This window comes from Penaeus chinensis, chromosome 29, assembly GCF_019202785.1.
Source record: "Penaeus chinensis breed Huanghai No. 1 chromosome 29, ASM1920278v2, whole genome shotgun sequence".
NCBI lineage: Eukaryota > Metazoa > Arthropoda > Malacostraca > Decapoda > Penaeidae > Penaeus > Penaeus chinensis.
The window spans coordinates 13,055,107-13,070,106 of NC_061847.1; the positions used below are offsets into that span (position 1 = coordinate 13,055,107).

Sequence of the window (15,000 nt, forward strand, 5' to 3'; positions counted from 1 at the left end):
TCTGCTTATACGTTCAAGTTTTGGTGTTTCCTGAATGTACTACTCACATTCTGATTCAGTAAGAAAGAAAAGTCAGGCTATTGTTACTTCCATGTGTAGGAAGACGTGGACCGTTTGGTATAACAAAATTAATCATTTTTCATGTGGAAGGCGTTCGTAATGCTCGACTGAAGACATGCGATGATAATTATTCTGTTTTGCCTTTGCAGTTGTGGTAACAAACCTATTATGGAAATTCGAGTACATCCCCGGAGAGCACACGGATAACATGGCCGTCGCAGTGGGAGGATTTTGGACCTAGAGCCCCGCCGGCCGCTGCAGAAATGCGTGGGCCAAGAATTCCCCGCATGGATTTTCCTGAGCCATAGGAAATTGAATCAAGATAGGACTGATGTCTTGCGAATATGTGTATTTTTCTTCGCGCTTTTATTCCTTTTTTTGGTTATATTGTTCCTATTTTCAAAATGACAGAGGGCCAAAAGACAGAAAATTTAGGATTTAATAGGATATACGAGAGGTATGAGTAATATAATGTACCTCTGTTATAGAAGTCGCACAAATTAGACCAAAGAATTAATAAATTAAATCTGACAAAATTCTCATTAGAGTCATCAAACCCTTCAGGTCTAGTCATCCGTCATCGCACGAAGCTTGTTCAAAACCCATTCTTCCTTAACATCATGTAACATTACAAATTCACTTGGAAAGCATGTTCATAATGCATTACCTTCATTTCATGCGTCACCTATGTAGCATTTCCAAAGACGGAAAAAGTAATGCTTCTGATGTCTTTATTTCATTGATTTTCATCACTTTTATCATTGGCTCTCCCTCGGATATTAGGATAAGATTACATTCCTACAGGTAGTCCGTAGTGTAAAAGATGTCATATTTCATAGCGTAAAAAGGACGAAAAAGAACCATGAATGGTTGTGAGGGAAGAGAGGATTTTAAGAATATTAGATCTACGATGTTACTTATTGCATCTATTAAATTTTATGTTGTTTTTTTCGTTACGTTAAGATGTGTATAATCATATTTGTTAACTATGATCTCAGTTTTAGGTGACAGATGTTCATAAGTATGTTATGTCAAATACGAACAGGTTTTGTATTTCTTAAAACAATCAGTGCTGTGGTAGCATCAGTACCTTCAACATGAAATATATATACGATAAAAAAGAGTATATGATTCTCCTTTTATAGGGAAAATGTACAAATTTTGCGTTTTAATGACTGGATACACGAATGCACTTAAAGGTTGTCTGTGTTCTTCAACATGGGTATCAAAAAGTATTTATGTCTTTTCTTCAAATCATGATAAATGGATGATTTCCTTGGAATATTTTATTTTTGGTGACATTTTGTTTATATTTGACGCCGTTAAGCATTGGAGATAAAACATGGAAGTATGTAAGGAAAGAGGTAATAAAAGGCAGATATAAGTTTAAAATTTATTACAATACAGGCTGCAGGTCAGACTAGATTATACATTGTATTTGGCATGTTGCAGTGGAGGCAAGGAGCGGCTGGAGGAGGTCCATGGACGGAGAGGCAAAAACGTGACATCCGTTACCAAGTTTAACTTAAAAAGTCTTTAGGTTTGATTCCGTTTGTGACTAAACACATTATCTTCTTATCTAAAATATCAAGGAAAAGTCTGAATTCTATTCCAGAAAGTGGCAGGGAAATTTTTACTGAGACAGTTCCCTTTCCTCGAATGACTTTAGTTCAAAACCAAGAAATGAATCTTCTTTGGGTACGTCTGGCGTGTCTGTGTAGTAGAATGTTTCATTCTTGAGAAATGAAATCGCTCCTTTTAGGGAGCAAAGGAGTCACCGCGAGAGCCCTTTACCGAGATAAAAAAATCCCGGGTTGCGCTTCTCTCTTGTTCGGAAACGTGTATCAAGATTCCTCTGTTATAGAGAGCTTATATGGCGTTTTCAATACATATATCTGTAACCTCATATGCATCCATTACTAGCGTAAATAAGGATGCTGATGCAAATGTTATGAAAGTCTCCAGTGAGTGCAAATAGGTTTCAAAGCAGTCCAAGACGAGTCCAAGACGAGCGCCATCTGCGTTTCGGCAACATGAGTTGGTATGTGGTTGCACACGACCTCAATCTGCAGATGACCTTATATCCTAGTCGTGGCTATGTTACGCAGTCTTTGACCTAAAATTAATACCTGTCGCGTTATCATTTCAGCTGGTTGTTTTCTTCGAATGAAAACATCATAGGGACAGAATGCATCAGGTCTATGTGCAAAATGCATGACCTCAAAAGCTTGCAAACAAGCCAGGCTATCTCGAGGAAGGGATACTTCCTGCCATATCTAAATCTTGAAGAGAAATCATCACGGCCTGAGGATGATTTTAGTATCAACCAAAATCTAAAGATCTCACATCCACAGGCAAGGGGCAAATGCCAAAGCCAGTGTAAAACTGAAAGTAGGAATGACATGATTTATAAACAGGATAATTTTTGTAAAATGTCCACGTAAGCCGTCGCTGGGCCAAGGGTGATATAGCATGGATTTCAAACACTCGAAGCATGGTACACCTGCACTCGTAGGCCTCGGGTAGACGAGGCAACTCAAGCATAATATTCAAGCTCAACTAAAAAAGAGAAACAGTCACAGCATGTTATCAGCTCAAAAAACATTATTATAAAGTCAATTAATAGCCAACCTGGATTTATCGCTTCTAAATATCGTGAGTTTGGAAATCTCTTTTATCAATTTCCGACACCGTAAACAGCGGTAATAATTCTGTTGGAAGCACTTTATTGTATGATTATTTGTTCATCTTGTATCTTATTCATTTTACTCTTCGTCACAACGGAATGAGGGCGTAAAAAGGCAGTGAACAATGACGGCAGCGGCGACGGACGGAAGAGGTGATCGGTGCAGGTTGAGGAATTAAACTCAAAAGGCTTTCCATCACAGCTTTGTGTTTCCCGCCGGCGGACGGAATCGAATGGACGCTGCTCCCCGTTCAGAGAAGTTTGCAAAACAGCTGACGATGATGGTCACACACACACAATGCTAAAGTGTGTATGTGTATGTGTATGTGTATGTGTATGGGTAGTGTGTATGTGTAGTGTGTGTATGTGTGCGTATGTGTGTTTATGTGTATGCGTGTGTATGTATGTATGTGTGTGTGTGTGTGTGTGTGTGTGTGTGTGTGTGTGTGTGTGTGTGTATGCGTGTGTATGTGTAAATTTAATTATTTCATCACAAATCGACAAGATATTATTTTTGTCTTTTTTCTCGTTTCCGTTACACCTTATTCTTATTAGAAATATATATAATCATATTTTATATTCATGTAAATGATTGCAAAGTTTGAATTTCGTATTCATATATTCCTTTGCGAGAATTCTTCCATCTCCATGATCTGTCTTTATTGATAATAAAAAAAAAAACTTTCAAGAAATCTCATCGAATTTCTTATATAGTCTATTTATATCTATGTTCAAACGCCCTTTGATGGCTCAGGCTTCGGCTTCGATTCCACCGCATTTTGTCCTCCGTTCGCATAGCTGTCGACAATAGTCGTATCGTCATTATAGAAAAAAAAAAAAAACGTGTTCATAAAGGCGATTTTCTTGCGTTTGCCTTTGAATAGCTACTGCTCGTGTTCGGGCTCCTCTTCGTCCTCGTAGTCGTCGTCGTCAGCCAAGGCCTCCTGATATTGTTGGTACTCCGATACCAAATCGTTCATATTGGATTCCGCTTCCGTGAATTCCATTTCGTCCATGCCTTCCCCGGTGTACCTAGAACGAGAAGACAGATGCCTGACAGGATTGCGGTGTGGTAGCCTATACAGGACGCAAGTTCTTGCAGTTACCCATAAGGCGTCTTTTGGAAAATCCTGAATCTGCTCGTGGGAAAGTCGGTATGCTCTACTATATAGAATTAAGTACTGGCTAACGATAAGCTGATCGGACATAGTGATTATATGTAGAATGTCCACGTAATGTTTCCTTTTTTAAATATGTGGTGGATTTAGAAAATATAGCTTGCAGCAACAGCAGTTCTGACACTTAAATTTCAGACTGGTGCGAAGCAATAATATATTAAATTTCTCTGAAAAAAAGAAAATGTCAGGCGTTTATCATAATGCTTAGTTCATCATAATCCTTTTCGCTCCTTTTCGAAGATGAGTGACGTATGTGGCTAAATGACTCACCAGTGTAAGAAAGCCTTGCGTCGGAACATAGCGGAAAACTGGTCAGAAATGCGCCTAAACAGCTCCTGAATAGCGGTTGTGTTACCAATGAACGTTCCCGCCATCTTGAGGCCTGGTGGAAACAAAAGAGAGTGAGATGCGTGGCGGCAACAGACAAATGCAATTCTTTTGTATTTCTCGTACGATATAGATGCGTGATTGAATATGATTCATCATTTTACGGAAAATCGCTGACAACAGTAATATTGATTTCAAAGTTCCATTCAGAGAATTTTGTGTCTCATGTAGCGTGCACGTGGCATCCATTCCAGGAAGATGAACAGGGAAGAAATAGCAATACACGAAGGCGATAAATTAAGAAAAAGAAGCAAACTACGAATATCATCTACAAAAAGTAGGAACAATATCATAAACACAAACACTGACCCCAGGGAAGAATTATTTACAATGATAGAGATAAATTATAGAAAACAAGAACAAGTATACAAATAAAGAGTAAAAAAAAATATAAAAGAAAGCAAGACATCTCTCTATATACATAGACGCTAGTCGTTCTACACAAAAGATAAATTATAAACAAAAGAATATAAAAAAGGACACAAACATAAAGGAAGAAAAACCAAACGAACACGCAATTACACTAATCAATTCTTATTAAATAACGCATTTACAGGACAGTAGAGAGCAAGAACAGCAAATGGTCATTACGACAAATGTTACGAGAAAGACTTGCAACCGTGCTCCCCTGCCCCTCAGCGCCAAAGGAGGAGCGGCAGCAACGGAAACTGACCCCTGGGAGGAATGTCACACACGGCCGTCTTAACGTTGTTGGGAATCCACTCGACGAAGAACGCGGTGTTCTTGTTCTGCACGTTCAGCATCTGTTCATCGACCTCCCGCATCGACATCCGGCCCCGGAACACTGCCGCCACCGTCAGGTACCTGGGGAAGAGGGGGTTAGTTATAGAGGGGAAGGGGTCTGTTGCTAGGGGCGGGGAGTGAGCACTGGGAAGGGCAGTCAGAGGAGAGGGGGACTGTTGCCAAGGAGAACAACGAGTGCTGGGGAGGGGCATTTAGAGGGTAGGGAGTTGCAGCCGCGGGAGAAGGAGGAATAAAGGAAGTTAGAGGGAAGGGTAGATGCTGCTCGGGGAGAAGAGTGAAGAGGGGAAGAGGGAGGGAAAGAGAAGAGGGGAAGTAAGAAGGAGGGGGAGAAGAGTGAAGAGAGGAAGAGGGAGGGAAAGAGTGAAGAGGGGAAGTAAGAGGGAGGGGGAGAAGAGTGAAGAGAAGTAAGAGGGAGAGAAGAGTGAAGAGGGAAAGTAGGATCGAGGGGGAGTGTTGCCAGGGGAGAAAAATGAAGACGTGTAGTTAGAAGAAAGGGAGTAATAGGGCTGAGAATATGAGGCCGAGGTAGCGTGAGGGTAAGCGGCGGAGAATGAGAGAGATGGGTGGGAGGGGGATAAAGAAGAGGAGGAGGGATGGGATAGATGGAGCAGGAGGAGGGGAAGGAAGAGATGAACGGGGAAAGGAAAGGAAGGAGGAACAAGTGAAGGAGGAGGAGGAGGAGTAAGAGGAGGAGGAAAGAAGAACAAATGAGGGAGAAGGAGGAGAGGAAGTGAGGGACATGGAATGGGGATGGAAAATGTGGAGGGTTACAGGAAAGAAAGAGGAACAGGCGGATGAAGATGATGTGAATGAAGATGAGGATGAGGAAGAGCAGGAGGAGGAGCAGCAGCCGCACGAGGAGGAGGAGGAGAAGGGGAAGAAGAAGCAGAAGGAGAAGGAGGAGGAGGAGAAGAAGAAGAAGAAGAAAAAGAAGATGTTATGGAAAATAAAGTTGAATGACAAGATGAAATGTCCTTCTGCCCTTCCCTCTCTCGCTCTTTCTCCCCTGTCTCCCTCCTATTATCTCCCTCTCTCTCTCTCTCTCTCCCGTTATCTCGCTGTCCTTCTCTCTCTCTCTCTCTCTCTCTCTCTCTCTCTCTCTCTCTCTCTCTCTCGCTCTCTCTCTCTCGCTCTCTCTCTCTCGCTCTCTCTCTCTCTCTCTCTCTCTCTCTCTCTCTCTCTCTCTCTCTCTCTCTCTCTCCTCTCGCTCTCTCTCTCTCTCCCTCTCCTCCCCTCCCCTCTCCCTCTCCCTCCCCCTCCCTCTCCCAGCCCCCCCCCTCTCTCTCCCCTTCTTTCTCTGTCCTTCTCACTCTCTCTCTCTCTTTCCCTCTCTCTCTGTCTGTCCTTCTCTCACTCCCGTTATCTCTCTCCTTCTCTCTCTCTCTCTCTCTCTCTCTCTCTCTCTCTCTCTCTCTCTCTCTCTCTCTCTCTCCCTATCCCTCTCCCTCTCCCTCTCCCTCTCCCTCTCCCTCTCCCTCTCCCTCTCTTGCTCTCTCTGTCTTCCTCTCTCTCTGTCTGTCTCTCTCTCTCTCTGTCTCTCTCTCTCTCTCTCTATCTATCTCTCTCTCTCTCTCTCTCTCTCTCTCTCTCTCTCTCTCTCTCTCTCTCTCTCTCTCTCTCTCTCTCTCCCTCCCTCCCTCCCTCCCTCCCTCTCTCTCCCTCCCTCCCTCCCTCTCTCTCCCTCCCTCCCTCCCTCCCTCTCTCTCCCTCCCTCCCTCTCTCTCCCTCCCTCCCTCCCTCTCTCTCCCTCCCTCCCTCTCTCTCTCTCCCTCCCTCTCTTTCCCTCCCTCCTTTTCATCTATGCCCTTTCCTCGCAGCCTTCCCCCTTCCTCCTCCCACACACCCCTCTCCCTGCTGTCCCCCTGCCTCACCTGCCGTGGCGCGGGTCGCAGGCGCACATCATGTTCTTGGCGTCGAACATCTGCAGCGTGAGTTCGGGGACGGAGATCGCACGGTAGTTCTGCGAGCCGCGCGAAGTGAGCGGCGCGAAGCCTGGCATGAAGAAGTGAAGACGCGGGAACGGCACCATGTTCACCGCCAACTTCCTCAGGTCGGCGTTCAGCTGGCCGGGGAACCTGAGGGGAGAGGCGGACAGCGTGAAGGAGAAGAACTTGAATGGAGGGAGCGAGAGAGGAATGAAGGGAGGGAGAGGGGTTTGGGGGAGGAAGGCGGAAATGGAGGGAGGAAGAGGTGAGCAGAGGGAGGGAGAATAAAATGGAGGGAGGGAGAGAGGAATGGAGGAAGCAGAGGGGAATAAAAGGAGGAGAAGGGGAATGTAAGGCGCGAGTGGGGAACGGAGGGTACGAGAGGAGGGGAGAGGAACGCTTTTAATCACAGGGAAAGGGGAAGACAGGAATTCAGGAGAGTTTGGTGCACGAAAAAGAAAGAAAGAAGAAAATACTATAACAAGGAAATATATAATTAATATAAAAAATGCCGCAAATTTTCGATTATAAAGTTAAAGAAATCAACAGTGAAAGAAAACAAAGCGTAATTTAGGGCTCAAAGAATGAGACAAAGATATAAACAGAGAAAACATAAATATATGAGCAGACAGAATGAGAGAGAGTAAAACCAGAACGAAAGGGAACTAGAGTACGAAAGGATTAATGAAACACGCGAGAAATGTGGCGAGTAGTTCAGGAATAAAGAATACCAGTCCGAGGGAAGCCCTAAAATGGCTTTAGGAATGCAAATGCGGATGTAAACCCTCTACAGTACTTAAACAGTAAGGTCTGTCTCGGTGTGAAGGGATTACATTTTTGTGCTACGTTTTTAAGTCTTTAGTTATTCATTTACCTATGTATTTGTTTATTTATCCATCAGCAGCATCTAGCAAAAATGAAAAAAAAAAAACACGTATCATAATGATTTACAACTTGGGAGGCAGAGAAATGGACACAAATCAGAGTAGTATTTCAACCATCAAAACAGCATGCCATGACTTGGTAGGATTCGGTTATGACCCAATATTCCGGGAACGAGTCAAAGAGTCACGCGAGGCATGGGGAAAGGGGGAAAGGGGGAAAGGGGGAAAGGGGGAAGGGGATAAGGGGGATGAGGGAAGAGCGAAAGGGGGAAGGGGGGAAGGGAGAAAGGGGGGAAGGGGGAAAGGGGAAGGGGAAAAGCGGGATGTGGGAAGAGCGAAAGGGGGAAGGGGAAAAGAGGAAAAGGGGAAATGGGGGAAAGGGGGAAGGGGGAAGGGGAAGGGGAAGGGGAAGGGGAAGGGGAAGGGGAAAGGGGGAAAGGGGGAAAGGGTAAAAGAGGGAAAGGGGGAAAGGGGAAAAGAGGGAAAGGGGGAAAGGGGGAAAGAGGGAAAGGGGGAAAGGGGGAAAGGGGGAAAGGGGGAAAGGGGGAAAGGGGGAAAGGGGGAAAGGGGGAAAGGGGGAAAGGGGGAAAGGGGGAAAGGGGGAAAGGGGGAAAGAGGGAAAGGGGAAACGGGGGAAGGGGGGAAGGGAGGAAGGGAGGAGGAGGGGGAAGGAAGGAGGAAGGGAAATGGGAACAACATATGAATGTATGATTACGGGAAGGGATAAGGGAAACGAAAAAAAAATTGTGTGAATGGAGAGGGGAAAGGGAAAGGGAGAGACGGGGAAATGGAAGAAGGAGGAGAGGGAGGAAGTAGTAGGAAGGGGGAATGCAGAGGGTGAAAGGGGGAAATTGGAATAAGGGTGAATGGTGAGGGGGAAAGGGAGAGACGGGGAGAAGGAACGGAGAGAAAGGGGGGAAGATAGAGCAAATGGGAAAAGAGAGATGGGAAGGGAGAAAGGAGAAAGCAGAAACAAGAAAGGCAGAAGGAGGAAACAGGAAAAGAAGGCATGGAAAGATGGACAGGGAAAGAGGAGAACTGAAGTTGAAGGAAAGAAGAGACAGACGAAAATGTGAGGAGGAAACGTAGAGGAATAACAATGAAAAGAGTGAGAAAATGCGAGGGAAATGAGAAAAGAAGAGAAAAAAACGGGAAAAGGAAAGGGAAAAAAGGAAGGAGCGAAAGGGGGGAAGGAAAAGAAAATAAGAAAACTGAAAGCGAGAAGCAATAAAGTGAAGGCTCGGAAGGGGAAATGTGTGAAATAAGAAGGAAAACAGATAAAGAGGAAAGGAGATTAAAAAACAGAAAGATGCGAACTGAAAAAGAGAGGAAAAGGAAAGGGGAAGAGGAAAAGGAAATGAAAAAATGATTAAAAAGGAAGGGCGGCTCCCCTAGCCTCGCAGCCCTGTACAATTTTATCTATTTATCCATTAATTGTCCAATCATGAAATTTCACATTATTTTTAGCTCCCCAATCTCCTTCTGGCGCCCTTCTCCTCCTGCTATTTATTTTCACTTTGTGTTCCTTGCCCTCTAATCATGGGCCTCTCCTCCGTCTCTGCCTCCGCCCGCCCTCGGTTCCCGCCGGCGACCCCCGCGCCACTCGGGCTGACCTGACCTGGGAGGGTGTGAAGGATGCTTGGGAGAATTTTAGCAATATCCATAATGAAATGCACACACACACACACACACACACACACACACACACACACACACACACACACACACACACACACACACACACACACACACACTCACACACACACACACACACACACAAACACACACATATCTATATATAGATGTGTGTGCGTGTGTGTGTATGTGTGGCTGTATGTAGTTGTGTGTGTGTGCGCGCCTGTGTGTGTCCTCGTGCATGTGGGATAGTTGTATGTGTGTATGTGTATGCATGTACACGTATATTCTCTGAAAACGACCCCAGAAGCTATAAACGAAACTTTAGTCCAGCAAATGATTCTGCGAAAGCCCGTAATATCAGCTGGAGTTATTCACAGCGACTCACGAAGGCTTGGCCATTGCATTTATACGATGCGCTGGTTTGAGTCTTTCGCTTATGAGAAAAAAATATATATCACTTATTACTGGGGCAAAGTTAAAAAGAAACAAGAGGGGAATCTACGCCTGGAATTAATAGTTGAACTAAAACGTTATGGCCATGATAATGACAACAACTGCAACATCAATGACAATAATAGGTAGGTGGGGAGGGAGAGGAAAGGGGGGAAAGGGTAGGTGGGGAGGGAGATAATAATAATAATAGTAATAAAAGTAATAATGATGGTGGAGGGAGGGAGATAAATGGAGAGACGTATTGGGAAAATGGAGGAGGAGGGAAGATGAGTGGAGGACGGTGGAAGGAAGGAGATAATAATAATGGTGATGATGATAATAATAACAACAACAACAATAATGATAATAGTAATGATAACAATAACAATAATGATGATAATAATGATGATCATGGCGATGATGATGATAAGGATGATGATGATCATGGCGATGATGGTGATGGTGATAATGATGATAACAATAACAATAATGATGATGATGATGATTATAATAATAATGATGATGATGATGATGATAATAATAATAATAATAATAATAATAATAATAATAATAATAATAATAATAATAATAATAATAATAATGGTGATAACAGAAATGATGAAATAATATTGCTAGTAGAGGCTAAACTGACCTGAGGCAGGTGGTGACGCCGGACATCGTGAGCGAGACCAGGTGGTTGAGGTCACCGTAGGTGGGCGTGGCCAGCTTGAGCGTCCTGAAGCAGATCTCGTAGAGGGCCTCGTTGTCAATGCAGTAGGTCTCGTCTGTGTTCTCGACCAGCTGGTGCACCGAGAGCGTCGCGTTATAGGGCTCCACGACCGTGTCGGATACCTGGGGAGAGAGACGGCGATAAAGGGAGAGAAGAAGTATGAGGAAGAAACAGAGGAGTAGGGGGAAGGGAGAGGAGTGGAGAACGATGGAAGGAGGGAGAGAGGGCGATAAAGGGAGAGAAGAAATATGGGAAAGTGTTGGAGGATGAGGGAATAGGAATGGAAGATGGTGGAGGGAGGGAGATAAATGGAGAGAAGTATGGGGGAAATAGAGGAGGAAGGAAGATGAGTGGAGGACGGTGGAAGGAAGGAGAGAAGGCGATAAAGGGAGAGAAGTATGGTGAAGAAATGGAAGAGGGAATGGGAATGGAGAATTGAGGAATGGCGGATGGGAAAAGGGATGATACAAGGATAGAAGATATATGCAGAAGGAATGGATGAGGAAAAAAAAAAAAGGGAATGAAAGGACGGTACAGGGAAGTAATAAAGGAAAAGCAGGGATACGCATGGACGGAATGGAGGAAGAAACAAAAATAAAGACTGGAGGAATGCTTGAAAGAGGAAGAGAGGAAGGGATATGAGGAAGAGATGTAAGGGAAGGAAATATCAGAGACAGGAAGACAGGAGGAAGACTATCAAGAAAGAAACTGGGGGGAGAAATATCGGAAGTAGCAAGCAGAGGCATTAACAGAACGAAAAAGGACTGGTAGAAAAAGGAAAACAGTATTATGGATGGACGGAGTAAGGAGGAAGAACGTATGAAAAAATAGAATATGGTCTAAGTAATGGAAAGAAATAGTCCAAGAGGTGGAATAGGTGGAAGGGAGTGGGCGGGAGTGCAAGGGAACGGAAGTAAGGCTGGAGTAAGTGGAAGGAGGCGGCGTCCGAAAGCGAGAGTTGTGGAGGGAAACGGCTCTTTCGGCATACGGCGGCTAGGAGTGGGGGGGGGGGGGAGGGAAAAGGTTACGTCGAATCAATATCCCACTAATTAAAATAATGGGTCAGTAATTACCTCATCGGTTGCAGTGGAGCCCACACCTCCGCTTCCCTTTCTTACAAAATTACTTCCCACAACACCAAGGAAGTTTCTCAGCTAAGCTAATCTGTCTTTATGAATCTATTAATGTCATTGGTGCTATATGGAGTCGGGCCGCTTAAATGATGGATGGAGATCCTCTGTTATATATAATATCATGCTAAGGTTGTAAACTTCACGATAAATAAAATTGATTACATTGTTTTCACGATGATGCAAGCAAGAAGTGGATCCGAGGTAAAATTGCGAAAACGCTGGCGAAAGTCTACGGTTTGTGGTCTGCGATTTGTTGGAGTATTTCGCACTGCGAGACCTGCATTTACCTGTGATGTACACTAGCAATCATATCAATATCTGTAGAACGAATATTCTTGGTAAATAAATCAATAAAGAAAGAAAGTGAAAAGAGGTAAAAGCAAGCAAGGTACTCCAAGGCTTACCTTCGGGCTGGGGACGACGGAGAAGGTGTTCATAATGCGGTCAGGGAATTCCTCCCTGATCTTTGAGATGAGCAGCGTGCCCATGCCCGACCCCGTCCCGCCGCCCAGCGAGTGTGCCAACTGGAACCCCTGGAAGACGGTGGACAGTGACAAAATGGAATAAAAGAACCTGAGGCCAATAAATGGAGAAAAAATATAACCTTATAGTGTTACGGTGGTGATGAGACAAAAATTGTAGCGTGGCTCTGCTTCGCGCTACCTGTGGTGAGGAGGATAATTGTACTAACCATGGACTGCATGATGTAGCATTGCAACAGAAATTTTTTCAACATTTAAGGAATTGATGTATAAGACTGCAAGGGAGTGATAAGGACATGGAACACATTATGTCAGATCAGATAGTTTGCTTGATTTATGTTTCACTCGAACCCGCCATGTCTGAAAGAAAACCGTCCTGGATATTTGCAACATAGCGCTATTTAGAGCCAACCACATAATATGACGTCTAAATGGACCGTATTAATGACCCTTTTTCTGAATATACCTGAATGACTTTCTATTTGTCTCTATTTCTATAATGACCTATAATGACCTATAATCAACAAGAGAGCCACCCAAGTTCTTGACTGTGAAGGCCGCTTCCAGGGTGGATATCACTCCAGTTCCATTCCTAGGATGCACTGATCCCTCATGCTATACGTCAGTAAGGCAAATTAAGCTTTGTTACTTCCCCGACTCCCTGCCAGTTCAGAATAGGATATCTAGCCACCCGAATACATCCTTCATAGTCTCCGTTCGCCCCTCCCCTGAGTCAGGGATAGGCAGAATCATATATATTCTGTTAGACTATAAAAACTAGATAAGCACATTTATCAAGGACGAGATGAATTAATACAAACGGTTTAACAAGTACATTTTGAACCATTGTCTCGTCATGGAGCTGTGTTCACTCCAATCATCCATGACATCTGAAAGTGTGTTGACGCCTACTATTCGCAAGGGACTTCATGTGTACTGTGTAATTCAATTGCATCCAGCATTGTAATAATGAAATATCACCTAAAAAATATAAAGACTGTAGATACTGCAAGTTAGTAAAACAGTTCCGGGTAAATTGTTATCAAATTTCCTCTATCACTGTTTTTGCAGCATAGGCACGGACAGACTTCTCTTGTGAGAATATTCATAAATGTTTATATCGAGTTACTCAAATACTATGGGAAACCTCGTAAGCTTGAAAGTAAGCGAATTCCACCTTTATTTGTAATGTTGCTCACTTCCTCAACTCACTGCAAGTGACCTACATACTCTAATGTATACTCCAAGATCACCTGATAAGGCACGCTCGTTTTCCTTAAATGATAATGATCTTGGAAAAAAGAGAACACATGAGACCAAGGAATGATTGGCACTCGGTGCATATTTTCTGCTTCCTCTTTCATTTCTACCACTTTTCTCTCACTAGACGCAAAAGACACTAACTTTATCTTGCCATGTCTTCCTAGCTGATTGCATGCATGCACATTCCTCCCTCTCTCTCTCTCTCTCTCTCTCTCTCTCTCTCTCTCTCTCTCTCTCTCTCTCTCTCTCTCTCTCTCTCTCTCTCTCTCTCTCTCTTCCTCTGTTTCTCTCTGTTTGCCTGTCAGTCATAAAGTCAGTCTGTATCTCTCTCTCCGTCCTTCTCTTCTTCCTTCCCCCTCCCTCCTTCTTTCCTTCCTTTATCCATCCAATCACCCATTCCTATTTTTCTTTCTCCTCCTCTTCCCCTTCCCTCTCCTTCCTTCCTTCGTCCTCTTCCCTTCCTTCCCTCGCTCAACAACCGCAGCAAAGCAATTCTTCGTGCCATCATGGTCCCCGGAATGTCGTGCGTCGTAAAGCGGCCGCGTGTCAGGTCTCGGACCGATTCCTTCTAACACGGGCGTCCTCGATGATGAAGCAGATAACACAGCCCGGACTCCCTGTCAATCGCGAGTGGCGAGGACAACGCCCTTTGTAGCGGAGTGTGACCTATTAAGTTCAGGCTATTAATGGTTGATTGATTACCTAATGTCTGTTGCGTCAACTGATAAGGTTATTACCTGCAATCAAGTCATTTGGGCGACAACCATATAACTATTTGGTAGTATTTGTGTATCCATTGCGTTTACATAAATGATACTGTAATTTGTAATAGTGGCCTAATGGCTGTGATGAATAACTAATGCAAGATCATTATTGGTTCTTGCAGTTGTCGATCCTCCTCGCTAATGATTCCTCCTTTTCTGTCTTGCCGGCACAGTATTCCTGCAGTGTCTTTGCTTGTAATGACTGAAATTGCCGCTGTTGCCTTGTTATGCTTGTCGCTAGATCTTCAGGGTAAATAACAATCAAAAAGTCATATAATTGTGAAAAAATTAACACTGAAGGTCAAATGACAAGGTCGAATCCAAGAAAATGAAACTGACGTAAAGCAAAACTGCATGTCCTTGTTTTCGTTCCCCCCTATGGCGGAAGTAGCATTTTAGGTCTGAAATTGGCCTCACTGCCGCCTCGCTGGTCCGCGCCCCTACGCGCCTCGCTGGCGGGCGGTGGGCGCGGATGCCGGCGGCGCGTGCAAACTGACGCACGTGCACGCCTGTAAACATAGGTCCGCAAATAACATACACGGGCACACACATACGCGCGTGCACACAAACACACACACAGTGTCTACTTTTGTGTCTGTGTGAAGGAAAATAAATTGTAACGCATGTACAGACAATAAATAACACCGGCGTAAAGAAAACAAAGATAAATAGT

The 15,000-nt window shown here is 44.1% G+C and overlaps 2 protein-coding genes across 2 annotated transcripts in view; one reads left to right on the forward strand and one right to left on the reverse strand.

The window, feature by feature from the left end:
- LOC125040521 overlaps positions 1 to 1,444 on the forward strand; it is an 18,128-nt gene extending 16,684 nt beyond the window's left edge. The window contains exon 9 of the mRNA XM_047635080.1: positions 210 to 1,444. Coding sequence (XP_047491036.1) covers positions 210 to 301 — 92 coding nt within the window. The 3' untranslated portion in view covers positions 302 to 1,444. The remainder of the gene's footprint in view (positions 1 to 209) is intronic.
- LOC125040520 (tubulin beta chain-like) overlaps positions 1,442 to 15,000 on the reverse strand; it is a 46,374-nt gene continuing 32,815 nt past the window's right edge. Inside the window, exons 5-10 of the mRNA XM_047635079.1 lie at positions 12,223 to 12,351; positions 10,608 to 10,807; positions 6,948 to 7,151; positions 4,985 to 5,136; positions 4,195 to 4,306; positions 1,442 to 3,778 (exon numbers count right to left, since the gene is read on the reverse strand). Coding sequence (XP_047491035.1) covers positions 3,631 to 3,778; positions 4,195 to 4,306; positions 4,985 to 5,136; positions 6,948 to 7,151; positions 10,608 to 10,807; positions 12,223 to 12,351 — 945 coding nt within the window. The 3' untranslated portion in view covers positions 1,442 to 3,630. The remainder of the gene's footprint in view (positions 3,779 to 4,194; positions 4,307 to 4,984; positions 5,137 to 6,947; positions 7,152 to 10,607; positions 10,808 to 12,222; positions 12,352 to 15,000) is intronic.